Source organism: Sipha flava, unplaced genomic scaffold (genome assembly GCF_003268045.1).
Source record: "Sipha flava isolate LNK unplaced genomic scaffold, YSA_version1 230_pilon_pilon, whole genome shotgun sequence".
NCBI lineage: Eukaryota > Metazoa > Arthropoda > Insecta > Hemiptera > Aphididae > Sipha > Sipha flava.
In genome coordinates this window covers 55,006-82,645 of record NW_020272867.1, presented here as the reverse complement: position 1 = coordinate 82,645, position 27,640 = coordinate 55,006, and the positions used below count along the sequence as shown (strand labels likewise).

The window sequence follows — 27,640 nt, the reverse complement described above, 5'->3', positions numbered from 1 at the left end:
TAAAAATTAGAAGGGGTACTCCATCCCCCTGCGTCCCCCTTCAAGTCGAGTACAATACTTTCGGACGTTTGCTAGGCCGCAACATAACACACACACACAGTTCGTAGATGTATTTATTCGTCGGCAGCTTGCGGCATCGTAGCTCGTAATTTGCGGCTCTTCAGGATACATCAGCCTCAACGTCGAGGTAAAAGTTATGTAAGTACGGTTTGAAAAAAAAAATGTTGTTCCAACCAGTTCGGCTCTTTGGACATCATGGAGCCATTCCTACGAAATGTCTTCCTCCGACCACTGGCATGCATGCGCGCGATGTACATACATGTACCGAGTAGTACGGTGTACTGCTGTTGTCGCAATAATGATGTGCTATTATTGCAACTTACGCGGCTACCGCTGAACATACACTCTTTGCGTACAGTACTGTACGAGTAAAGAGACGTAATTTCTTTTTTTTTTTTTTGCCAACAATTTAAGAAACAAATTTTTTCCCACCACCAAGCGGAAGCACACCTTTACCGTCCCTCAAACGGCTCCTCTGGAGCTGTACGAGTTACGCGCGAGGCTATAACTGTGATCTCTGTAATGGATAGTTTCAGCACTGCGGTGTACAAATGCACGGAACAAGTATCTGGGGCACTCTCGGTACGGCCTGTATGCGGATCGGTTTCCGGTGATTAACCGTGGTACACATTATTGTTACCGTGCACGCGTGCGGTATAATGTTATGCGGCACACACCGGTGATGGTCGCGGCGCCGGTCGGAAACAGCGATTTCTCCGGCACCGTTTCCGTCCACGACCAAACACTATCGGTCCGCAATAACATGTGTACATTTTCGATTTCGACCGGCCCAATTCGTATTCAAACGCGTACACGTTTTAAAACGAATCCCAGAGGCCGAACCCGCTGCAAGGGTAGATAACGAACGAACAATGTGCGCGCGCGTAGGACGTGCAAGACATTATAATATTATTACACTCGGGGACGGAAAACAATCGTATCTAATCTCCACCGTATAGGTTCGCGTTTATTTTTTATTTAAACATTTTTTTTTTTTTTTTTTTTGTATAATTTCATTCGTCCACGATTACTGCCGCCGCCGACTGTTTGTGAACGGTCACTGTGAGTCGACGAACCGTTGTTGTGCACTAAAGTTAATAAGTATTTTTTTCAATTTTCTTTCACTGTAAACGTGCGCGAAGAAATCATTCGATCGCAGCGTATTATGATGAGTCGGATGAACTACCTGACCGTTTGTATTTTACTCATCGCTGCTTTATCAATGCTGCAGTCACCGGTAAGACGCATTGCAACCCCTAAAACCATTTATCCATCCCTTATATTTTATTTTTATATGTATTATTATTATCATCATCGTTTTATTCCACATTCCCATTCAACTGCGCAGGGGCTGGGTGTATAATGCAATATAATAATAGTATATTGCGTGCCTTTGAATACTACCTTCGGGGAAATTCCACAAAAGATGGTTTCATCAACAGGTATAACCGTCGTTTCATTATACACACATGTTATATTATATATGTGTGCACTTTATCGCCCCCACGCAGGATTTTCAATATGCGGATGTTTTCAAAATACACTGGACAACATAATATATTATATTTTAACAGACACCCCGCATATTTCTATGATTCGATAAAAACGGACGAACATTCAACCGACAACGTTCGGTTTTCAGACGTTCGTAGTGCGTGGTGTACAATACAATTTTGTTACGTTATATTTGCTGTTATTTATCTTTTACGATCACCACACATTTTTCAATATAAAATACAATATTATTACGATGCAATAAAAATATTATCAATCTTTTACGGCCGATTCTCGAAGTGAACGAGGTCGATATTTAATTAATCATTCGTTATTTACCTACATTTTTATCGTCCAGTTTAAAAGTTGTAACAGACGTTCTCATAACTTATCTAGCCGTTTTCTACTTCTTCAGTTCTACAAATGTATTAAACTACAGTATGCAACACGTGACGAGTTCTTTAATGGTTATAAATTATAATAATAAATTGTACGAAAAATAAAAGCAATGCTTCGGAGTAAAATATTTTTAATTCAGTATCATAATATAAACGATAAACTACATTTTGACATGTATTTATCCTTATTAAACAATGTTAAACAGGGTATAATTACAAATGTTATGATTTATAAAAATCTTTAAAGAAAATTGTTATTTTTTAAATTACGAAAGACATATTAAAACAAAGAAAATATATTTTATTTGTTAAACATTCCTTTTAAAAACGAATATTAGAAAAAAATCTTCTTACACCTTTTAAATTTTGTTGTTCTAAACTCCAAGTAAATTGTTGATAACTATTCTAAACTGTAAATTGTAGATTATGTAAATTTTCTAAATCGTATAATGTAAGCGAAAATAATGGTTATCGTAAGAACATTATCTTGCAGTATACTAACCATTATATATTATTTAAAATATATTAGCAGCTATCGTGGGCGAGTAATCGAGATGAGGTTATTGTTTATAATATATTATGATGGCGTTCACCGTTCACCACTAGCTGTTCCACCGATTTCAAAATGGAATCATGCCAAAAGTCAAAACGGTCGGCGAATTTCCTTACACTAGCGTTCATGATCTAAATGTTATGTCGACCCAACTTGAAAATTAGAACACATTTAATCGTTTTTCGTTCAAAAACAACCTATAATGGGTTTTACATTATAATAATACAGTTCTAAACCCCGTTAAAGCCGAGTAGACGGTCTGCAGTACTACAGTAGACGTAGGTAGACGTTAAAAATAAATAAATTATGTCCGTTACAGAAGAACTGCGCCTTCGTGAAATATAAAATTTTCTTTTCGCGCAATACGTTTTCCACGCGCGTCTTCACGATTGATTTCACCACGTCTTGAACATTACCGAATTAATGTAGTATAACAATAATCATATGGCAACAGATCGTCATCAATGTCAGTCCGTACCTCTTCAGCGTTCCAATGTAATAACTACAGGCTGAAAGTAATTTATCGTCTCCGGTGATACTAAATACGATACGTCCGCTCCCCTGTCGCTTGATCGATGTCTTATACGGGTGTACGTGCTTAATCCTAGGTGGAAAATGTGTTTTTCTTCAGGTAATAACTCCTCGTGCGCAGTCCCCGCACGACGACATATTACTAGGACCTATATACGTATACCAAAAATGTACGAAACCGAAATAGTAGGTATTAGCTGTAAACAGGGCTGATTTGTAAAAATGAAAAAAAAAAAAAAACGTTTCCTCGTATAATATAATATATATAAATATTGTTATTAATGAGAATTAATTCTTCGTCCATTACGCTTTTACGCACGAAAATTTAACTCGAACAACGATAAACCTAATACCACGGCTCTGCACGGATTATAATTAATTAAACATCGATATTGCAACCGTTACGAGCATTGTACAACGAACGATTTTGATGATTATTATTTTCTATTTTTCAACGGTAGCATTGAATTAATTATACATTATTTTTTTTTTTTTTTTTTTAACCCGGTGCTAAAGTCACCGTACAGCGCAGCCTACTGCGGTGGTGCGGGTTACAGTTTGAATACGAAAATTACAGTTATACGTTGTTGATGGAAAAACAACTAATGATTTTCGTTGATCTATCGTTGATCTACACCTCCGGGCATTCTTGTATAAAAACACTGTGACGTACACGCGCGGACGCATTCGAGAGGTGTATTATGTGAAACTCACCACATCGGACGTACGAAAAATATCGGATCGACGTACACGACACGCGCGCACGATTGCTACGCGGCCCGGCAGCGTCCGCGGAAATGGCGTTTTTCGTTTAATAACGTTTTAAGACGAATACAATTTGTAAACGAATCGCGAAACGCGTGCACTGTGAACCCGCGAAGAACTCGATTCCACTAAGTGCTTCGGAGTACACAATATCCTATTACGGGTCGACGGGGTCGTACGTATTGAGTGTCTCAGAAATGTATTTATCAAAACGTCTGAAATATTGCGCTGCGTTCAGACGTATTTAGACGTATATGGATTTTTCGCCGTTTACACGTTCAGCCGCTCGGGCGTTGGGGAAATGTTCGAAATCTTAATAACGGACGCACCGCAATATTAACAACACATCGTGCGTGGAGTATGTACCTATGCTACGGATCGGTGACCGACGATAAGACGAGAGTTATGAGATGAGATAGTTCGACGGTGCGTTAACGTTTTCACGGTAAGCCTTGCGCGGTCTAGTACCATAATAATCGTCAGTGTTCTTGCGTGGAAGATGAACGTACTCGTGAAAATGTGAAATAAACGTGCAATTTATGCGATCGGATTTCGACCAGTGCGTTCGGAAAGCTTCGAGCGTGCGCTTCACATTGGAATTTCTATACATCACAATCCGCGTATAACGTGAAAGTATTGTACTCGGCCTGATTAGTACGTTTTGCGCTGCGGTAATGAAAAAATATTTGGCTTACGTGATACGTTAATAATTGAAAAATCACAACACCGACGTGTATTTATTATTTTGTATTAATATGCGGTTCTGGTAACAACAACAATAACTGTAATAATAAGGGGATAATGGTATACGCGCTTGTATGTCGTTCGGCAATCACGAGAAATCGTTGTGAACCGTCGGAACAATTTTTCGAGAGCTGTTGAAAATATATATATATATAATTCATTGTTCCTGTGCAATGCATGTAAACGTGCAAATTTATGTGTGCATGCGTATCGTATTATTTTTTAAGTGACTTCGCGTAACTACACTTTTGGGTATGTTATTAATATTATCATCAATACATTCCGTCATTTAAAATGCCGTCAATGACCACGAGTTCTAGTATATTAAATATTCTTTATTTAATGAGGATCATGCTTGAAAAAAAATGATAAATAATAAAAATACTAATGGAGAGAGTGAATTCATGAAAGGAAAATCCACTATAGACCATATTTCGCCCTTATATATAATTCTATTAGATATTATTATATAATACATATTATATATATAATTCGACCTTAGAAAAGTTAGAAAAATTCTATGAACATGACATAAATCTACACATGATTATCATAGATTTCCAGCAAGCCTATGACAGCATTATTAGAAACCGATTATGACCAACACTTATACATCTTGGAATACCAAAAAAATTAGTAAACCTAATAAGCAGTTGCAATTCAAACACATTTTGCAAAATACGCTTTCTTGGTGAAACATCAAAGGCATTTGAGGTCAGATGTAAACTAAAACTAGGGGACGCGCTATCTCCCGCACTCTTCAACGTAGATGTTAAATAAGTCATAAGAGATATGCGAAAAGACCAAGACATGGAAGTATTAGGACGCACAACTCTCTTAGAATACGTGAATGATATTGTAATAATTGAAAATTCAAAAAGGGAAGTAGAAAAGTCGATAAGAAAGCTCATAGTGAAGAGTAAATATATGGGCCTTAAAATAAAGAGATTAAATCTAGAATAAATGCAGTGAACCGATGGTATCACGCAATTAGTAAAATGTTCATATCAAAACTCCTTTCAAGAAACACAAAAAAAAAAATTACACATTCCCCAACTATCATGTACGGATATGAAATTTGGTCCAAAATACTTAGAAAAATATATGGGACTCTGTTCAACCCAAATATTGGTCTATACAAGCAGAGGAAAAACGCACTTAAGCATATTGTATAATTCACCCAATTTACATGATTTTCTGGGGTCAAAAAGGTTAAACTGGGCTGGACATTTATGGCGTGCAGAGGGTAGATTGATTAGACTGGTTTTCGTTAACAAGTTAAATAAGAAATGATCCGTGAGAAGACCACGACAACGATGGATGGATCGAGTAAAGGATGACTCAAAAATATTAAGAAATGGAACGAATTTCGAAGATGCGAAGGATCGAGAACGTTAGAAAGCTCTGCTAGAAGCTGCAAAACACCTGAATGACGCGTGAAACTAGAGGGGAAAAAATGGAGATAGTCTAATTAATCTTCCTGTATAAAAAGTCAATAGTTTTCTCTTAAAACATATACGTATACATGTATACGTTTTTTACTAGCCGACAATTTCTAATCCCTTTCGGTCTTTTTTTTCCGCCCTGAAAACAGCCTTGAAACTCTAAAGTTTAAAGTATGCAATAATTATGATTTCCTACGGACCACAAGTACACCAGCGATGTACCTGGCCGCAATTATTCAAAATCGAATAATACTGCGCAGTTAGAGTCCAACGTATATTTTTGCATACATATTTTTACGACTTTTCTCCGACAAACGTTTGTACACGGATTTCAGTTAAATGTCGCAGTACACATTTTTGCTATTACAGGAAACAGTGAGACAGTGGCATCCAGATGGAATTATATGACTGTTATTAAGATGGGTGATTTACCACCGCAAAAGCCTTCTCGTAATGCCCATGTGGTAATAACCTTCATGTGACGTTAAGCCGTATAGCTGTTATCAAATAATATACGGTGCCGTTTTCAATTTTTCCATAAATCTATGTCAAGGGAACCTGAAATGAAACGCACCCGACGTTTCCAATAATCCCATTTACAGCGATCTTTTTCTCGTTCCGTATATACACTCCTTTCTTCCAGATAAGAGGATTTTTCATCTCCGTGGTAATCGTATACGTATATATGTATATATATATATATGTGTGTATGTATGTATGTGTGTACTTATGTATGTTTTTACTTTTTTTTTTTTTTTTGTTCCGTAAAATAAGATGCACTAAATGTAATAATGCTTCCCTAACGAATCACATATTATATGTACACGAATTTCGATTTTCACTTTTAAACGTTTTTACCATTTGATTTTAACGTTCGAATCGATACGAGGCAATAATACTATGACAATACGCTTCACGTTTTAAGATTTATTTTATTTTATTATATTACATCGATTCAATATTCTGAGGAAAAAATCAACGGTTTCATAAATTGTAACGTAGATGCATGTATTCTACAAACAGCATGGTATTTTTCGCCTTCCCGTTTGTCTTATATATGTGTATGGTCAACGGCAAATTATTTAAACAATTAATTATTTAAGGATACACGTAACAGTAATCATACATACTCGTATTATCACCATTCGACGCATAAATGTGTAAGTAGTGTGTACAAATTGTTATTATGTGTAGTTTGAATACACGTACGATGGTATCAATCATCACTGTAGGTAAAAGCAGAGCTAAATATTGGACGATAAATACTTCTAAAAAACATAAAAAACATATGCTAACATCAACAAAACAATATTTATTTGTCAAAATCTACATTTTTATTTCGTTGTAATTTTAACAATTAAACGAAAAACCCTTTACACTGATTTCCTTTTCTTCTTTTTGTTTTGATCAGCTGACGGCTGTCATAAAGATGATACATTATAGATTATTGTTAGGGTTATGTTTTTATCGTGTCGGTAATCATGTGGTTTTCATGCGGAGACATGGCTTCGACATTTCGTGGCAAGCACCCGGGTGGTCACCCATCCGGGAGCAAGAGACACCGGATGTAGCTTAACCACAGCTTAACCAATCGGTAACTGCGGCTAACTACTGCGTCACATTAAGTACCGGATCTTTTTTTTTTTTACGGGCCACTAAAATTACATACATTTAATGCAACTATAATAAGCTTCAGTCTCAGGGGCGGCTCGTTATAAGACTACAATGAGCGTTCGTTCCAAAAATATGATTGGGTATGTAACCATAGTGGTTAACTGAAGTGTATGCATATGCTGTAAATTACAATTCACAATAAATCTATATTTTACTACATATACAGTCATCATAATTTACAGCTTAACGGTCCATTCAGAATCTGTTCTGCTACTAATAAGCCTTTCCATTTTTCTTTGTCCAAAGTCCAGTCTAACGTTGCATATATATTTTACATATTTACAGTAGTGATAATAACTACATTAATGTAATCAGTAATAATAGTGATAATAGTTTGAGCAATCACGTAATTAAGGGGAAGGGGGGGGGGGGGTAAGAGCTATCACCGCCACCCACAAAAAAATATTTAGTAGTAACAATGAATTAAGAAATACAGTATACATTACTTTATTGCAGATTATTTAAGCTCCAATCGTTATGAAAAAAGGATAATTTTCTGTCCTTCACGAAACAAAAAAGCACCTATTTATGTGCCTGAATTTGAGTAGTTTAGAGTACTACCTGAGTCTTACAAATTAAATCCACCACCCGTCAATGATTTCAGTTACCCAAAATACTAGACTAAAAATAAATATTTCATATTAATTACACTATTGTCATATATATATAATGATTAAATTTAAAACAACTATTATCACTTTACTATAAGTAGATAAATTATTAGTAGATGACAATTATTCTCTTAAAAGGATATATGAATTACGAATTAATACGAATGATTATGTCTCGTCAGAATTTTAAATTACATTTGTGGACTGCAAAAACATGAATACAACTATATAAGATTAAACGTAACTGCATTTGAAATATAAACAAATGTTTCTAAATAATTTAACATCTGTCATCACTTTATATAATATATACGCAAACAGATGAAAGAAAATCTACAAAACGCCAAAAAATATATCGATATCCATTAATTAAAAAAAAAAAAGCAATGTGCTAATATTAACCTTTGGAAATGTTAGAGTAAACTATATTACTGTTACTGTAATAAAATTCGATAGACAGAACACCATAAAAAGCAGATTTTGAGCAAACGAGATATTTAATAGTATTAAATTTATCAAGTTCCGAATGTTCATTCAAATCGCAACGTTATTTTTTTTTTTCGTTTGCGCAAACAAATAATACATTCGAATGTGTTTAAAATAATAACAAAACCAACCGGAAACATATAATCGTCTACTGTGTACTTGTATCTTCATGCATCATGTCCAGAGCAGAAAGATAACAAATATCGGTAACATTTTAATTACTTCTTTAAGTCCTTCAGTTACATTGCTACATATTACATAGTTTTTAATTATATAAGTCTTCTATATTGTAATAGGTATTCATAAATTATAATGTACCGGAACCGTAACTGTATAAATCAAACATGAAATAATATAATATGTTAATTCATTAGACTAGATATTGATTTTAACATTGGTGTTCAGGCGATTTCCATATTATAATACTATACATGCACATAATAGATAAATTAAACACAATTAACCCATCTATCTCAATGGATTTACTGTTATACTGTTTTTGAAGGTTTCCCTTGGGTTCCATAAAACCAAAAAAGGAACGTACCCATAGATACTGTATAATATACTGTTATGGAAAAAATTAAAAATATATAAGAGTAAAAATAAATAAATAAAGAAATCAGTTAAAATCTGGATATCTTATTTATAGAAAAAATAATCAAAGAATATACTCAAAAATGTCATGGGAATAAAACATATTTTATAAAAACTTGGTTGTTAATTTTTTTTATCTTCTCACTCGTCCGACGTACGATTCTTTTTTTCCCGTCGGCTGTATCTTTATGAGAAAAATTTAATTCTACGTATTTGTACATACTTCTCGGAGTTTTTTATTAATGGTCACATATTTCAAAAGTGCGTAAATTCTTTCATCGCGTTTGATATGTTACGCGTATAGTACAATTTCTAGCAGTACGGATTAACACGGTCTTGCTTATTATATCTGTTGAGTAGGTAAATTTGTCACATTTTATTGTACTTGAAATCCATATAGATGCATCTAAATAATGTGTCAATGCCGTACTGAAGGTTAAATGAGTTACGCGTTGGTCGATGGTTAGGATTGTTAAGACGATTAAACACTTGTGTTGACAAGACACAACATTTTCTCTGAAACCTTTTAACAAAAATTACGTTTAAAAATTTATAAATGTAGATAATAATGATTGTAGATATTCGTGAGAATAGAATCATATGTACTTATTATTCAAACACCAAATCTCATGTATTAAACTGATCATCTGTATTATATTGGCGCACACGACTTTTCCATCTTATTTTTCTTTTTTATTATTAATAATATTTATGCTAAACAAGTTAAATAATATGACTTCCTCCGCTTGTTAACACACATGCACCTCGTCATTGTCATGGTAAAATCGTGTAACACAATGGCTAAGTCTACACGGATGTCCCACAAAGTAAAATACTCAAGTAGGAAATGTTGTGTAACTACCACCTAACTTCTTCCTGAGCAAATTCTCCTTCTCGTCGTCGCAATAAATTGTCGTCGTAAGCAGTATTTGATATGATTGTATTCTGGTCCTTTTCGAAGTTACTTCAACTTCGACCGTCATCGTTTGTTAAATATATTGCTTATGGAAACGTGGTAAAGCAATCCGTGATATGCAGCAAATACCATTTGGATAATAATACACTGCCGATGTCGTTATTATTCGTATTCTAATTATCAGGGTAGTATTACTATTTTTGTGCAAAAATGCACAAAACGTAATGTTCACGAAAACCGAATAGCTCATTAATTTAACGTATATCGAAAATAATTTGCATAGACAATATCTTACGTTAAACGAATTGATCCGTACATGAACACACGAGTGTTATGATTTATCTTTACACGTACATTATGCGCGTACAGTAATAAAATAACTGTCAATAATAAAAATGTTGAACAGCCAATCGATTCTCCGGAGGAACACATACACGCAAAGTTATTGCGAATGTGATTACTTATGCTCGTGAACTTGCCAGATCGTGTGAATACGTGACGATGTTATAACGGTAAAATGAAAAAAATCGAACAACGTCTTGGATAATAATATACTACCATAATATATATAATCCAGTTGTTTTTAAATGAATATGATCTCACATACGAGCAATAACCGATTAATATTTACAAAGTTATTATGTAAGATATTGAAAAAATAAAAAGCTAAAAACCATTTATGGATAACAAAACAAAACAAAACAAAAAGCCAATTTAATTGGTCGCGTAGATCCAGAGATTAACCGTTTCAAATAAAGTATCATAGTTTCACATTTATATAGTTAAATAGATAGATATATTCTATGCATATCTACATGTTGAATCATATGTGCGCGCCTATATGAATATATTATTGTACATTTTTGACAATAGGTTTATTAGTATTTTTATTTTTTTTTACTTTTTTTATTTTTTTATTTTTTCTTTCTACATTACCTAATAACGAAATGTAGTGAAAATTTAATTTAAAAACAAAACCCGAAAGAAAAATGAACGCTGATGGTCTTTATGTAACAAACGCAATATAGACTGCAAGGCGATTCCCATGAGACAATTTAGCCATGGGGCCCGTCTGCTACCACACCAATGCGTATACAATAATTTGGAAACAATTTTCTAAAGCTAATACCCAATGAAAAACTATAAGTATGTAATACAATGCGAGTTGTACACACCGTACGATATATGTTACATATACGTTTAGTCGGACGAAATTGAAAGTATTTTTTTTACATTTTTTTTTTTTTAATATACCCCTAAATTATAAAGTACACTATAAAGTGTATGCACAGTATGAATCCATTTTACTTAGGTTATCGAGGTTAAAAAAAACCAATTTCGGTGCATAAATATTATAAGCGAGTTTTCACCGCAGCGAGATGCTTTTTTTAGCTTGGATGAGTATAAGGGTATCAGAGAATATTAAATTTATGTACATGGTTCTCACTCGAATCACCTTAACCGCGTTCAACTGGATCGTCTAAACGTGGTAACTACGTTCTTTGGGTGCATTTGGAGAAAAAAATCGAATTAAACATTAAAATTATCGACATACCATCCTCGTATGCGTGTCTTACGAGCGGTTTAATAGTTTCTCAACAAATTCTCTGTCGTCGATACGATTACAGGAAAATATAGCCAACCACGTTGATCGGTTTCAAAACAAGACCATTCATAATGATTTTTTAACGATAAAATGATGAAACGCATCGAACAAAAAAAAAAAATCTCCTAACGATCCCATGTACTCCGTGCAATGTTTTAAAATGATTTCAGTCAGACCTGGCAGCGGTTTGCAATTGAAGGTGTACATAATTGTCTGCATTATAAAATGTTATAAATTGCACTATTTTGCAGCAGAGTTTCATGTTTCGTTCCGCGTTTCAAATCAAAAAAACAATAATGTTCTTCTGTCCACGGTGACGAATGGTAATTCGATTTTAATCGATTACGTAAACGTTATGTTCGCGAGGAAACACTGCTCTACGTAGAGCAAGGAAAAATTACGAAAATGATATATAATTATTATTGTCTACGTGTATACTAATGAAGGAACGACCAATTTTCGGGACCTTTTGCATGTCCATACTGAATGTACTGTAATACTTAGAAGAGTGGTGTATGGGTACGTTTTAAAGTATAGAAAATTCGTGTATGAAATTGTATTTGCAAATTTTCTCATATTACAATAACTTTTCCGAACAAAAACCTGGACGTACTTAACTATAAAGTATAAGTATACACTTGTTGAACCATCCAGCTTCGCACTGAACAGTCATGGCTGGTGCATAGCCATGTTTGGATAGTTTTTCTCATTTGGTTATTACTTTTGGCTACGAATTCGATAAATGGAACAATATTAGTTGTCAGTGAAATCTGCTAAAAGCCAATATTAACCGGCTCTAACACAATTTTTTTTTTTTTGAAAAACTTTCTTATCGTATATTTAAAATATTAGTGCAACTACTATAGGAAATGTCGAGTTCAAACGTTTTATCATTTTTAAGATGTAACGATTAGTCAGTGAGTGAATGCTATTTAAATTTAGTACATACTAATACATATGCAATCGGTCATTTTTTTATGTATAAAAGTAAAATACATATTAAACAATCTAATTACCAAATAAGAACTTCAAAGTTTAAATATTGATTTGTTATTTTATTTTCTAGAGAGTATACGATTACACTACACCAATATTTAAGGGAAAATTTGAACTTTTTTTAAATTTTAGTCAGAGGAATCACATGAAACCAATAAGAAATACATAGATATTATGTTAGGTCTTAGACCGGTTTCCAGTTTTATCAAGATGTATTTTAAAATGATGGCAAATGTTGTAATTATTTTATTGATAATCTATACATTTAAATACACATTTTCATATGAGTGTATATTTTAATTGTTTTAAACGTCACAAGTTAACTATAGTCGCGACGACGATTCAAAATCAAATACGACCCGAACGAGACCCGAGATAAAAGTTCTTTAAAAGTTTAAAGTTAAAATGTCCTATACATCGATTGTTTTTATGCAATAATAATTAACTATATCAATGTTATTATGTAAGTACGGAAAATCAACTTTCCACACACCGCATTAACCCAATAAACTTATAACGTTCTTGTGTTCACAATTCATCATGATAATTATGTACACGAGCGTGGAAATCCGTAATAATATTGAAAATATTTTTTCGGAGGTCACTATTAAATACGTTCCATATTTCACGAGTTATTAAATTCCACGGGCAAAATACAGAAGCCTCACGCACTACATGTATATAAATATATATTTGTATGTGTGTGTGTGTGTGTGTGTGTGTGTGTGTGTGCGCATTATAATTAAAAAACACATATAGGCATGTTATCTATTATTTGTGAGCGTTAAGTATACGCTGTCATGAACGAACCCCGTGTGATATTTATATGCGTCCCTTAACTTGCAATAATTAAAAAAAATTTTAATAAACAGTTCATTGTTATCAATAAAATATAGAAATACACAGTTAACTTTTAACTTATAACATAATGTAATACATGCTATAATATGTATGTACAGTAGTGTAAATCCATAATGCACGCAAAGAGCTCTAATGTTACAATGTTACTTTGAAATTCAGAAACTCTATCTATTTAAATTATTATTTTTTTAAATACTTACCTATTTTTTTTCATTATTATTCTTAAGTATTAACCGAATACTATTTTATAAATTAAAATTTGATTTAATGTACGATTAAGTTTTATCAACTTTTTTAACTCAAAACATTAATTATTTTATTAAGTATTTTATATTAGAAGTATCTGTATCCATGAACCATGATTATTCATGTTTAGACATTAATTTTTCGTACTTAAAAATTAACTTATGTAAACTATATCATTAATCATATTTACAATCTAAAAATTAACAACTCACTATTGTTATTATACTTCACGAGTAAGTAATGAAAACAAGTTCAAAAGTACATAACAAAATAATAAATTAATAATTTGTTCGTTAGATTCATAATATAACATTTGATGAATTTAGTTTTATAAAATCTATTATTTGTACAGTTTTCATTTTTTTTCTTTGTTGTTCGTATAAATTGTAATTTACTAAGTGCAATCCATGGAATTTATCGTTCTCCCGAGTTATAAAAGATGTGAATGTACAACAAAAAAGGTCGGGCTATTATTATATTATTATATTAGAGATTATTATTAGAAGTGACATGTTTGTCTCAAAAGTGATGAATAAATAAAATACCGTATAATTCGGCGAGGTTTCAATTGTTTTAATAAAACTAAGATAGTAATAAACATTTCTGAACCTTTTAGCTTGAATAGAATATATATATATATTTTATATTAAGTTTGCTTTTTTCATGTGTTATGCATTTATCTGTGTCGTACGACATAAAAATGTTGTTTCCAACCTTGGCTACATATTCAGCCGAAGAATTGTAAATCCTTTGTAGATGGTTTTTTATGTGTATTGTACTAGCCAATTTCGAGTATTTTACTATAAAAAATAATACATTTTTTCACATTGAACAATAAATCCACTTAGAATTTCCCATCTATAGTGACAAATAATTTTATATTTATGTATTTTTTTTTTTTTTATACAGCTTCCAGTAAGAACTATGATAGTTCAGCAATTATTTTATATAATGTACAAGATTGATACAATTAGTGAAATAAAATATATAGATACTCGTAAATATAATGAATAACCAGTGAAGTTCATAAAAAAAAATAAATATTATTTATAATCGCACAGCAATAATTAAACCCCAATAACATAAAAACATAATTATATAATACATGCTATATTGTTTTATCTTTTTTTATTAGATATTATAACAAAATTCTAAGATATTATATGTTACATAAAACTAGAGCTCGGATTTCAATGCACTTGCATCTTTTTTTTGGAATGTCTTACACGATACTTTCCCAGCTACAAATATGTTTCAAGTACTCCATGTTGTAACTACAGTTTTTTTTTTTTTTTGACAATTTTTTGCATTTTGAGCAGATTTTATACTTTTTAGGGTATTTTTGACGTTATAATGCATATTTTAATTTTGTAAGATATTTTTTACCTATTTCTCATATTATGACTAAAAAACTTGACTTCATTGATATATAAACATAGTATTAACATTAATTAATTAGCATTACAGAGTCTATACATTTTGTAGGTACGATTTTTTAACTTTAATTTTTTATAATTTTTTTTAAATTTTACTTAGAATTTTATAAACATTTTTATGATTTCACATGTTAAACAAACGTATTTTTTTTTCTGAATATTGATTTATTTTATAAATACAAAAATAAAATTATTTAATATAAATTTATGTTTAAATTGATTTTTTATAGGGCATTTTAATTCGAGCCTTACATATAATTCTCTCCAGAATTATTTCACTATTTACAATCTTTGCATTCCGCAAGAGTTCTTCAAGAAAACAATCTCTCTTCCGTTTAATAAATATATGTATTTAATAAGAGTATTAGATGACACATCTATTATTCATGAAACAAAAACACGATTTTAGAATCTTATGTCAACGATACGATAATGCTGACTCCTCACATAATAATCAAATAACTACTTTTCTTTAAGATCAAATCGAATTAATCAACACCCGCTGGGTATTTCCAAGTGGTGAATCAAAACAAATGTAAAAAAAAAAAATCATTTCAAGTATTTCGCTTTTTTTCACTTAGAAAATATTACTGACCCTGATTGCAACTGACTTCATATTATTAACTCTGTCATTCACACAAAACTCAATTGTATGAGTATTACTAATAATTCCTTTAATAACCTCCACATTTGTTTCTATGAAGTTTATATTTATTCAAATGTTTTATAATACCATTCTTCAAATCCACGGTGCTCTGGTCACTATCAGTTTTGGTTGATGTTTGGCAAACCTCCATAGAACGTTCCACAAAATCGGATTTGAACTACAGTGTCAACCATCTAAATCAATAAGTTCCTTACTTATCTACAATTTGAGTATACGATGTACAAATTTGGAGTAATGCCAAACCGTCCTAAGCCAGCCATATCGTCCAGACTTTTCAGTCCATCGGTCTTCAAATTATTACTTTGGATCTCTTGGGTACGTGACGCATTACAAGGAGACTTAAAAATATCAACAAGCCGACAATTATCACGAACACTTTCACCCCAAGCTACAAAAGCGCTCGGATCCATCTGTTTCACGTATATTCTCACAAATTACTGTCACGATTCCTTTATAACCATGTAGACAGTAGAGGTCTCAAAAGCGCAGGTGGGTATCGAGAGCTCTTAAAGTACTAACTAAAATTAAATAATCTATTTACGGCCAACAGCCACCAGCCTCTTTCGAGGTACAATTTTTCGTTACCCTTTTACTTTTGCACTTAATAATATTATTCTAATTATAGTAGTTACAAATTTTATTGTTAAAACGAATTGTATGTTTCCTGAAGATAAAATAAAATGATTAATAATAAAAATTCGGTAAAACACGGCAGTACACCGGGGTTTGTCCCTTGCAGTCTTTTAGAAAACAATAATTAGTGAAAGTATAAATTGTAAAATGTATCTGTAAAATGTTATCTTACCTATCATAATTTAAATGTTAAACGTAACAAAGGGATTGAATGAACTACACGAAAATAGAGGACATATATTCAACGAGAAGTAATAAATAATTAATATCTAATCAATGATAATAGATTTCAAGAAAACATCGATAGCTTAGATTATAATAAAAATAATAATAATAATAATAATAATAATAGTAAGAGCTTAAATTATTGTCACTCGCGCATAAAAGACATACACGACAGCAATGTAGTATAAAGTTCGAACTCGTAAGTAGTAGGTACTATTAATACTGAAAGCGAAAATACGCAGCGGTTTGACCTTTATTTGTACGGGTGTATATTTTTTTCGACTGTCGGTGACGACATGAAAAATCGTTAAAATAATCCCATCGGACCATCACCATACGAAAGGAAGAAAAAAAGACGTCAAGCTACGGAGAAAAACGTAAGACACTATAGTATGGGTTATATTATTTTTCGTATATTCGTATTATACACGATGCGGATTTTTCCACAAAAACGAACATTTTTTTTTTTTGCGCGCGCGTGCTCTGCCACAAAAAAAAAAAAACCACGCACTAAATATTTTAAATTAAATAATCCACTGCCGCCGAGGTGCTGACACTGGATGGCTTCGGCTTCTTCAATTCAAGCATTCATGCCAAATAATAATATTATTTATACAAGCAGTAATAAGTAGGAAATTTTTTTGAATGCTTATTCAAAGTACTGATACTATTGTTTGTATTTCACCGATCACTTATGTTTACTGTACCATACGAGTACAAATTGTTTAATTTTCTTAAATAAAAAATGTTTATTTGATTAATAAATAAATGAATGAACAAATAGTCATAAAATACGTGCCAGCTGATCATGCGCCAAGAAGTTATAATAATCGAAACGATTGGATTTGCGCATAAACTCACTTTTGTCGTAGAAAAGCTATGTTCGATAACGTAAACACGCAAACGCGTGCGCGCTTGCATAATTGGGGCGTAAGGCGCAGCGCCCACCGAAGTAACATGACGCGTGATCTGACGAGTGATATGACAAGTAACGTGTTAGTAACGTGTCATTCGTAAAATTTTATTTATAATTATAACGGAAAATCACTTAATCGTGCTCACCAATTCGACATATCAGATCATGTGTAATATTGTAGTTACTTGTCGCGCAAAATAGTAGAGCTTGTACTACTTTTTGTCATTTGTCACGTGGAGAAGTGCATGGACGTCGATAGGTTGACGACGTGAGCTAAAAAGTAAAAAGTCTCTTTTTTGAACATCTGGTCCAACTAACCTAACCAACTCTTCAAATGCCGATTTTTCCATTCTATAAAAACTTTTAAAACGATCAGGATCGTCTAGCTCTTTAAATACGGAGTATACACCACGGGAATAGCAATTTTTACGCCAAAATGGATGGACCCAGTATTTGCGCACAGTAGAACCTTGATTGTAATTTAAATAGTTTACTAAATTTATTGCAGCAAGAACGTCTTCGTCCTCAGACGACATTTTGGCAAATGAAAAAAAAACATAGAAATTACTTGTCATTAGAAAATCATGTCATTTTGGTGCGAGTCACACAAATCACTTGTTACTTATTGGTCATATCACTCGTCAGATCACAAGTCATGTTACTTTGATGGGCGCTGCACCTAAGGCTTAACACACATCAAACTTAATTATACGCTATTTTTTCAGAAAATTGGTTAAAAGGGTGTGCATACGAAGGGTACGTTTTTATAGGCAGCCCCGTGTCTAAGAGGATGATATCGCGTAATCGATATTTCGATAAGCTCCGAAAACAATTTATAATTATTAAAGCGCAGTAGTTTTTTCGATAGAATTATGTAAAAGCTAAAAAAAACGTCAGATGTATTCGAACGAACTGTAGACTTTCCGCCCGAGCGTCCATCACGCGTTTAACATCAGAAATTTGTTCGTTTTATCTTTTTCCATTTGTACTTTTAACGATTACATTATAAAACGTTTAAGTGTGGTGCATAACTGATAAGCCTAACCTGCTGTTCGTTTGAAACGGTCGTAATGCATCCGGAACATTTCAAAAGGAAAAGCAATTGGGAAAACGAGTGTGGTTCTCGATGAGAGTGGTTTTATCTTGTAAATCCGCTTGTGAAGAAGAGTCCCACGCTCTGAACCGGAGTCGCACTGGACCCGGCGAAACTGCGTTTCTCCAGCACCGATGCATTCATTCGAATATGAATACGAACATCCGTTATCGACTTAATGGTGTATAATTACAAGAGGGACGCGTGTTATTAGTGCGCTGCGAGTGCCACAAGACGCGTAACCGACGGATTTTCATCGAGCAAACTCCGTGCTTCAACAATAATTATGGTAATTATTATACTACATAAAACGGATTCGGTCGTACTCATAATTATATATGCGTATGTACTACAATACGGATGTGTGTGATATACGAGGACGTATCATACGCATCGTACGTCGACCGGTTTTTTGTTTGTTTGTCGTTTGTTATTCACATTCGCGTATTATTAGAATAACAGTAGTCAATGCGTTATCTTGGCTAATAAACAATATAAATTGTTGTGTTTTAACACATTGTTCCTGATCAAACATATCGATTAAAACACAAAATAACAATTCTCGGCAAGTCCGTCTCGCCATAGTGATACGTATAAAATACGACAAAATAAATTTCAACAAATCAAACGAAAATTCCATGAAGCAGGGCCTGATTTAGTGAAATAGTACTATAAACTTTGAGGGCCTTTTTTTAACAAAACATTTAGTTTCAGCTTCAGTATCATCGATACTACAATCGATACTGATCGATACACCAAGATCTGTTTATCTGTACACATCAGTTCGTTCATGAATCATGAAATATCATTATACCTTCTGTTTTTTCTTGGGCACCGCAGTTCTAGAGAAAGAACTGTTAATAAATGTTGTTAGTGAACCGGTCAACTTTTCTTTTTCTTCTTCACGTTTGTTTTTTAACTTTCTTTTTTCATATCCAGAAGAATATTTTCTTTTGGATGACACTACAGTTAACAAATCACTACAATAAATAGAAGTTACTTCATACTTGTAAATAGGTAATCACATTACACAAATGAAATATTTGGAAGTGTTAACACAATGTTTCTAAACAGCTGCTGCAGCTGCAACTCATAACGTTTACTAGTTTTTGGTAAATAGTTTTTATTGTTTTTAAACATTACTACTGTGGAGATACGGAGATACTTGCCACACTAGCACACGTTGCCAACTTTCACCCCGTTGTGTCAATTATTTTATTATTGTCAAATTATTTTATATTTGTTCCTTGTCAATGTTGAAATTGTTAAACCTGTTGTGCGAGCTTCGACGGTTACGACGATCGCTCGATCGAGCTTTGTTCGCTCTCGTCACCGATCCGTCACCCGAGTCCGACGTCTTTTATTTTGTATGCACCGCCATCTTCTACGCCATTTTGTTCTTTTTTGTATATCTATTTTATACACCCGTTTCGTCTCGAACGAATTGTTTATTATTACTCCGTCGAATTTTTTGTTTATTGTATTCAACATTTTCATGAATAACACCGCCTTCGTGTACCTTTATTGCGACTACCCTTCTGATAGTCATTTGTGATGAATGGTTCACACCCAAGATTTATAGATAATTATCTATTATCTATAAACCTTGGTTCACACCAACCACACTACCGTTGATAATACCAATGAATTATAGTCAAGGTGGATATATATATATATATATATCCACCTTGATTATAGTATTATCACTGACCGATAACTTATCTATTGATATAACTATCGATAGCTTATTAGTCTAAAACGTATGAAAACTACGTATAACTACTAAATCTTATTAAAAATATCTTTTATTTATGGTAGCAAAGTATGGAATGGGAAGGGGCCCTTCAAATTTGGAAACCCTGTGCTAGTGTATGGCCTGCACCAAAGACAAGTTCTCGTGTTGAGTGCATGCTTCACAAGCATGCGTTGCCGGAAAGACTAGATACTGCACAGTATTCACAGACCTGTATTCCAGGGGGGCGCTCACAATAATTTTGAGCCCTATCTGAACCAAACTCATTGGTATATTCAACAAATTAAAATGTACAAATATATAACGCACGTTAAACTGCAATTTATGTTACATATGAATTAAAATGTTTGTAGTTCGTGCGTGTGCCAAGTAGTTGCTGTTTGACGTTATATTCCGAACGTTCTGATTATTAAGACTGGGGTTTCAGTTTTCGTTACACGTCTATACATATATATGTGTGTGTGTGTGTATGTGTGGCGGTACAATAGAAGGGAACTGAAAAAGCCACTTTTATCCCTTTCGAAAATTCACAATATTCGTTTTACCCACTTATAACGTTAACAAACCCAAGTGGAGAACCGTAGGGGTCGTCGTCATTTTTGTGTTTTCGAGTGTTTGGGGTTCGCTAAGTGTACGCCAATATGCAGTCTTGCCAGTGCAGAATGTGACTGTATATATATATTTCGTAGCTATAAACTATTATACGTAGTTGTCTCTTTGGTACTTTGAGAGGGGTTATTTTATGAATTTTCCAAAAGTTTTCTGAATAATTGCGTTAAGCTTATGATAAGTTTTAAAACTACGACAAAATTGTGATGTTTTAAAAAGATTTTCTTTCTTACGATAAATTATAGAAAATTGGAATGTTCATGTTCCCTTGCTTTTTTTTTCGAATACGTCGATAAAATTATTTTGATTTAACAAAATCTTGAAAATGTAATTGAAAGTTCCTCGTACATATAACCGATTAAAACAAAAAAAAAAAAAAAAAATACGAGCGTTTGCATATTAGATATTGACAGAACCATAAAATCACAAAAATCCACTACATTTTTGAAGTACAAAAAAAACCTACTGGAAACTCACAAAAATTATTTAAAAGCGTTAAAAAATGAAATGTTAACGAAATCGAATATTTCGACGAATTTCCATTAAACGATGTTGGTTAAAAACATTTTATAATTTCAAAATATTTTATTAGTTTGCGCTGTTTATAGGCACAACATTTTAGAAATATTTTTATTTTTTTTTGCGAAAGTTAAAACATTATAAGTTCCATCTACCTTGTAAAGAAATTTAGTTCTTATACTGTAACGACTACCTTTAGAAGTATAAGCTGATCCACCCAACCTTTTCACTCGGAATCGTTTTTTTTTTTTTTGAGAACAGTAATAGATTAGTTTCAAGTTCGAGAGACCAACACGACAATACGATTCGCCCAACCCTGTATTTCACCCGACCGTGAGGCTTCACCCTTTTTATTCATTTACTTCTATTGTTTCGACGTTCAAATGTACAATACAATTAGTTTTTTAAAAATGATACATTGTTGTTATTTCAATACCAATCGGCTATTCAACGTTAGTCCTGTCGGTAAATCTGCCGACCGGCCGAGGACAGTTCAAGAGACGTCGTTAGCGCCAGCCTGCGAGCACAAAAATAATAAACATCCGCAATACGCACGCGTAGACAATACGCAACGTCATTACATCCGTTTACACTTCATTATCGTTCGTTTTTCCGCCAAAACGCTATAGTTCTTTGGTGAAAAATCTACCGGATACACAGTTAACCGATCGCAGTTTACTTACCAAAATGTTTTTCTATCCGTCCGAAAAAAAAAAAAAAAAAACAACACTTTCTCGGACACCACAGTGAACTCGAAGAAGTGGTAACAAGCGATAAATGACCGCTACTAGGACGCAAGTTTCATATGGCCACGGGTATATATATATAAATGAGCTACAAACTCAGTCTACAGTTTGTAATCTAAATCCTTATTCACCGAATTTCGCTCTCTTAGCCGTTGTTTAATTCGTATTAATGCGTAAACACCGGGAAGTAATATACGTGTATTCCTAAACCGCGCCAAGTAATGGTACACATAGTTTTAATAATACAATTTGGCGGTGGAAAAATATAACTATACTTAAACACTATACGTATACCCAGGTTATACGTATATATCTATTTGATATGTGTGGACAACGTTATTTGTTCGTCCGCAACAATCCAACAGGCTTTTTTTTCCGGACGTACTATTAACGTCGTGCGCCTTTGGCGTTTTATTCGAACGTCAAAAACGTCGGTACGGACCCGAGAGCTGAACCCGAGCGGTTATTGTTATTGTCAGTTCAGTGGAAGTAGGTCGACGGCGGTGTTTGTAAATCATTAAAATTCAGTCGGTCGATCGGACGAAATCCGCGTCGAACGCGCAGAAATCATAAACCGCCGATTGTTTACGCGCGCGGCGGCTTAAGACGCGTTGAAATCACAAAACTCGAGTGGTCCGGGCACGCCAACACCGACACGACGAACGCGGATGGCTCGAAGCCGCCCGCTGAACGACCACTGCAACTCCCGCGCTCCGACGAACGCTTTCGGTCACGGCACAACGGGTGGGTACGCACGACGGATACGATTTTCCAACGGTTTTCCGCCAACAAACGAACCGGCGATCTGTTCGGAACGACCGTTGTTTTTTTTTTTTTTTTATCCACGCGAATCGTTATTATTTCGCCCGGCGCAAACCCCGACAGCGGTGGGCACCCCGTGTCCGTGCGACGGCGGACAGTGGAGAATAAAAAAAAAGAAAAACCCCCGTTCTACGAACACGGGGTAACCGCGATGACCTTGGACGGACACGAATCGTAAACGATTCGGTGACAATCTTTCGCGGGGGGCGCCGGGCGTCACGTACCTTCCCGCCGACCGAAATGCAGATCGGGCGGCACGCGCGCGCCCCTCGGTTCGTTTTGACCAAAAGTATTACGACCTCGAGAGGATCTCGTCGTTTGTTCGGCAACACAAATGTGTACTGAAAACCGCCCAAACACAGCACGGATACCAGTGCCACGGCACTCGAATAGCTGCCGTTGCACCAATGGGGTTTCTTCAGATTAAAATTAATACCAACAGCGTTTGAACTGTTTAAAATTTGCCACTGTTGTGAGAGAAATTGCTTTCTTACGAGAGACTCAAAAACATATTCGGTAATTTAAAATTTTATATAGATTTAAAAAACAACAAACTAAATTCTTGAACCTCCAATAGCCCCTGCCTTGATGAGTGATAGAACCCGCCATCACCGAGCAGCGCTGACCGAAGGAATGGAATGGTGCGGGAGAATCCGATTTAAAACCGTTCGGGAACGACCCGTACCTACACTTAAGGCGGTAGAAACGCTTCGACGGATATCCGAGTTCAAATCTGACATCGCATCGGGTTGATAAATTCACCAAATGGTTTGCGCGAACCAACGTACGTTCAATTGTACAACGAGCCGAAACGCTTGTATCGTTCGATCTAAAATCAATTACCAATCCGTTGCCAATAATTACAGCATAAGGAAAAAATAACGGAAATCAAATTTACACGCAAAGGGTTCAAACATTCAACAGGTCGACGTCAAACATTTTTTTCGGTTCAATATTTCCATAGAACACGACAAATGGTATCATTAGTAAACGCTAAGCGGCGACTCGCCGGCCACTAATTTTTTGCGAGTACCCAAGACTAATTTATACTTCTAGGCAATACTTGTTGAACCTTTTTTTTTTAACGGTTAACATGAATACTGATCTTCTGATAATAGGTGCAATATCCTGTGTCTACAGGCTGTTTGTTTTAGTTTGAGTCAGTGGCGTACATACCCGGGGGGGGGGGGGGGGTCAAACCCTTAAACAAGGCCAAAAAAAAAAAAATAGAAAATTGTTTTATTATTGATGTGTAATATATTCGTAGTTTCATTATTACTCTTTGAACTTAAAATATACAAATATCATAATAATCGACCAATTAAGCGCATAAAATTAATATTTTTGTTTTTTTTTTTTTTTTTTTATTCGATAATTCATACGGTTATTATACGGCGTCCACAATCCAATTTAACGCAATATGTTTCACGTTGATTTGTGCAATTGTGTTTGTTTACGAACTGTTGGACGCATTTTATTAACTCAGTTGTTACGCACTAACTATTCGGAGGCTTTTATGATTTCTATAAAATGTTATATTACAATAACGTTGAACAAGTACGTTAATATTAAGTACAACGGTCTTGAAATAAAAAAATCACAGGGAGGATTCGACACACAAATCCCACTCGCTGGTAATTATGTTCCACAGCGTAACATAAGTGTACGCAACTGCCACACTTCCCTGCTAATTGCAATAAACGAGAAGTTCCTGCGACCTGATCAAATTGAATTGTACTGTACAATACAAATTAATATATCGTAAAATCAAATGTTGAAATGTTTTATCGCGGACAATTGTTGGCATTATTTGAAAATATGAAATCGCAAGTTATTCGGGTGTGCCCAGTGGCGTAGCCAGGATTTTTAAATGGGGGGAGGGCTAACTACTTTTTTTGGATAATTAAGGTAAGAGAGGATATGAGAATTCACCCTTAATCCCCCCCACCATCTACCACCAAGTTTCTAAACGTAATTCAAGCATTTTAGTATAGTTTTAAAAATATTTATTAATATATAATTTATAATAATAATAATAATAATTTTGGTTTCAGTGTTCAGTCACTTGCTCCACTCTGACAGCTGCATTCTCTTAGGCGAATTTCTGGCAAATTCAGTTATTATTTCACTTTCATGGAATTGCTCTTTTTTATTTATATTAGCCATAGCTAACCCATTCAGTCTGTTTTCCGACATGGTGCTTCTTAAAAAAATGTTTAAGCGATTAAGTGCTGAAAACGTTCTTTCCGGAGTGAAAGAAGTAACTGGTAACGTGGCGAATAATTGTAAAAGTATTTTAATGTTAAGTCGAAGATTGGTGCGATGAGAGAGTGAATCAAGAGCAGAATTCGGTTTTGGAATAGTATTTTGACTCCATTGTTGCCTCCATATGAACAGGTCAGCCCTGATTGTAGATGAGGTATCATCATGGAGATCTTGGACATATATTTTAGCAGCTTTTATAATATTTATATCGTCATACATATTTAAATTGGCCGGAATAAGTCCTTTAAGTGGCATAACATCAATAAGCCTTTGATTAAAACGAGCATTGATTCTATTAAATAGTCAAGATACATTATACATATAAACACGGCCCATGGGGGAGGCTATAGCCTCCTTAGACCCCCCTTGGCTACGCCATTGAGTGTGCCTGCTTAAAACAGAAAATTTAAGCGTTTTTTCGTCCAGTATCGACCACTTAATTATTTCGTATCTATAAAACACCGAAGTGCCATTTTCGTTAACAATATTGATTTTAAACTAAACTGTTTAAGTCTAAAGCGTACGTAAGAAAATAATACTATTAGCCGATCATAATTCACTGCGGTACAAAAATAACTTTACTTATAATTTTGAATAATCAAACATGACATATAGTTTTTTATTTATATTTTTTTAATTTACAAATGACAGTTCAAAAAACATGTTACCATTAAGTAAAAAGTAGTTAAAATACGTTTTCTGAACTTGACGATACATTTGCTCATACTATTATTAAAACTACAATTTTCTTTTTCTACAAAATGTGCAACATTGTTAACCAAAAAACGGTTTAACATTTGATTATTAGCAAACATAATATACCTAATTCCATAAAAAATAAAAAAATTTTTTAGTATTATGTTCAGTGTTCTTTAGATACTTTGTTACAAAGTTCTTTGAATACATACTACAAAACCCTTTTAAATAATGTTGGGTTTCATACTTTTAGTATGTTCAAATTATTTTCATTAAATTAACTGCTGTATCTAAACATTGAACTGTAGTCAATTAAATAATTAAATAGTAATAATATTAAATAGAACGATATAGTTACACTACGGTGATGAAACACTTATCCTTATTCCACAATACTGCTATTGAGAGGTTTCATCCATTTCAATATCCATACCTCAAGTAAAACATAATTGATTTTTATTTTCCACACAAGGTGGCTGGCAGCTCTAATCTTGGAGAAGCACTGGTGCAAGCCAATACCAATGGATTCCCAGCTCAACTACTATACAATGTGGCCGGCCTACAGGAAGGTAGATCAGGCAATAATAAAGCTCAACTGGCCGAGGCATTAGAGTCGCCCAAAGTGCAGGAGGCTGCACGAAAAGCGGCTGTCGAATATGCTATCAAGGACTTGCCAGCTGGCCGTGAGAATACAGAAGGTTACTGTTCGTATTCGTGGTTGAGATGGCTACCATTCTTGGACTGTGACGAGCCAAAAGAGGCCAAGGAGTCACGTCAAACAATACAACTGATTAATACCAAAAGGAACTGTGTGCGCTAACAAATAAAACGCTGTGGCTACACATCAAACAGTAGTGTACTAAAACAATATACCAAAATAAAAATCAACACCATAAACAAATGCCATTGTAACGTCCCCACTATTGTTACATCATTGTAGTTCATTCCCAGTGTTTCGCGAAATGAATTCAAAATAAATTGAATAAATAAATATAAAAAGCAATATTTTTAAAAAATATATAAATATATATATTTATTTATTTGTTTGTAAGAAAAAAATCACTGTTATTCTGAATAAAATATTGTGTTTGAGCATAGAACTTTTTTTTATGTAATGTTTTTCTTTTTACATAATTTAAAATAATTAAAATAAGAAACCTCAAACAAATGGCAAGTATTTGTTATAAAACACGGACGGCTTAGTATTATAAAACAAATAAATTAAAATATGAACCAAACTTATTCACAAAATAAATGTTTAAACTTTAAAGTATACTCTT

At 33.8% G+C, this 27,640-nt stretch overlaps 1 protein-coding gene across 1 annotated transcript; it reads left to right on the top strand.

Annotated features, from left to right (window-relative positions):
* The first annotated feature begins 1,089 nt into the window (after positions 1 to 1,089).
* Positions 1,090 to 27,378, top strand: LOC112683600. Its single transcript, XM_025554697.1, has 2 exons — positions 1,090 to 1,297; positions 26,833 to 27,378. The coding sequence occupies exons 1-2, from the start codon at positions 1,226 to 1,228 to the stop codon at positions 27,178 to 27,180; spliced, it is 420 nt and encodes a 139-aa protein (XP_025410482.1). The 5' UTR covers positions 1,090 to 1,225; the 3' UTR covers positions 27,181 to 27,378.
* The last annotated feature ends 262 nt before the right edge of the window (positions 27,379 to 27,640 follow it).

Coding starts and splice junctions, on each gene's coding strand:
- LOC112683600 (XM_025554697.1), top strand. CDS start 1,226: ATGATGAGTCGGATGAACTACCTGACCGTTTGTATTTTACTCATCGCT. Junction 1,298..26,832: donor TATCAATGCTGCAGTCACCG/GTAAGACGCATT, acceptor TTTCCACACAAG/GTGGCTGGCAGCTCTAATCT.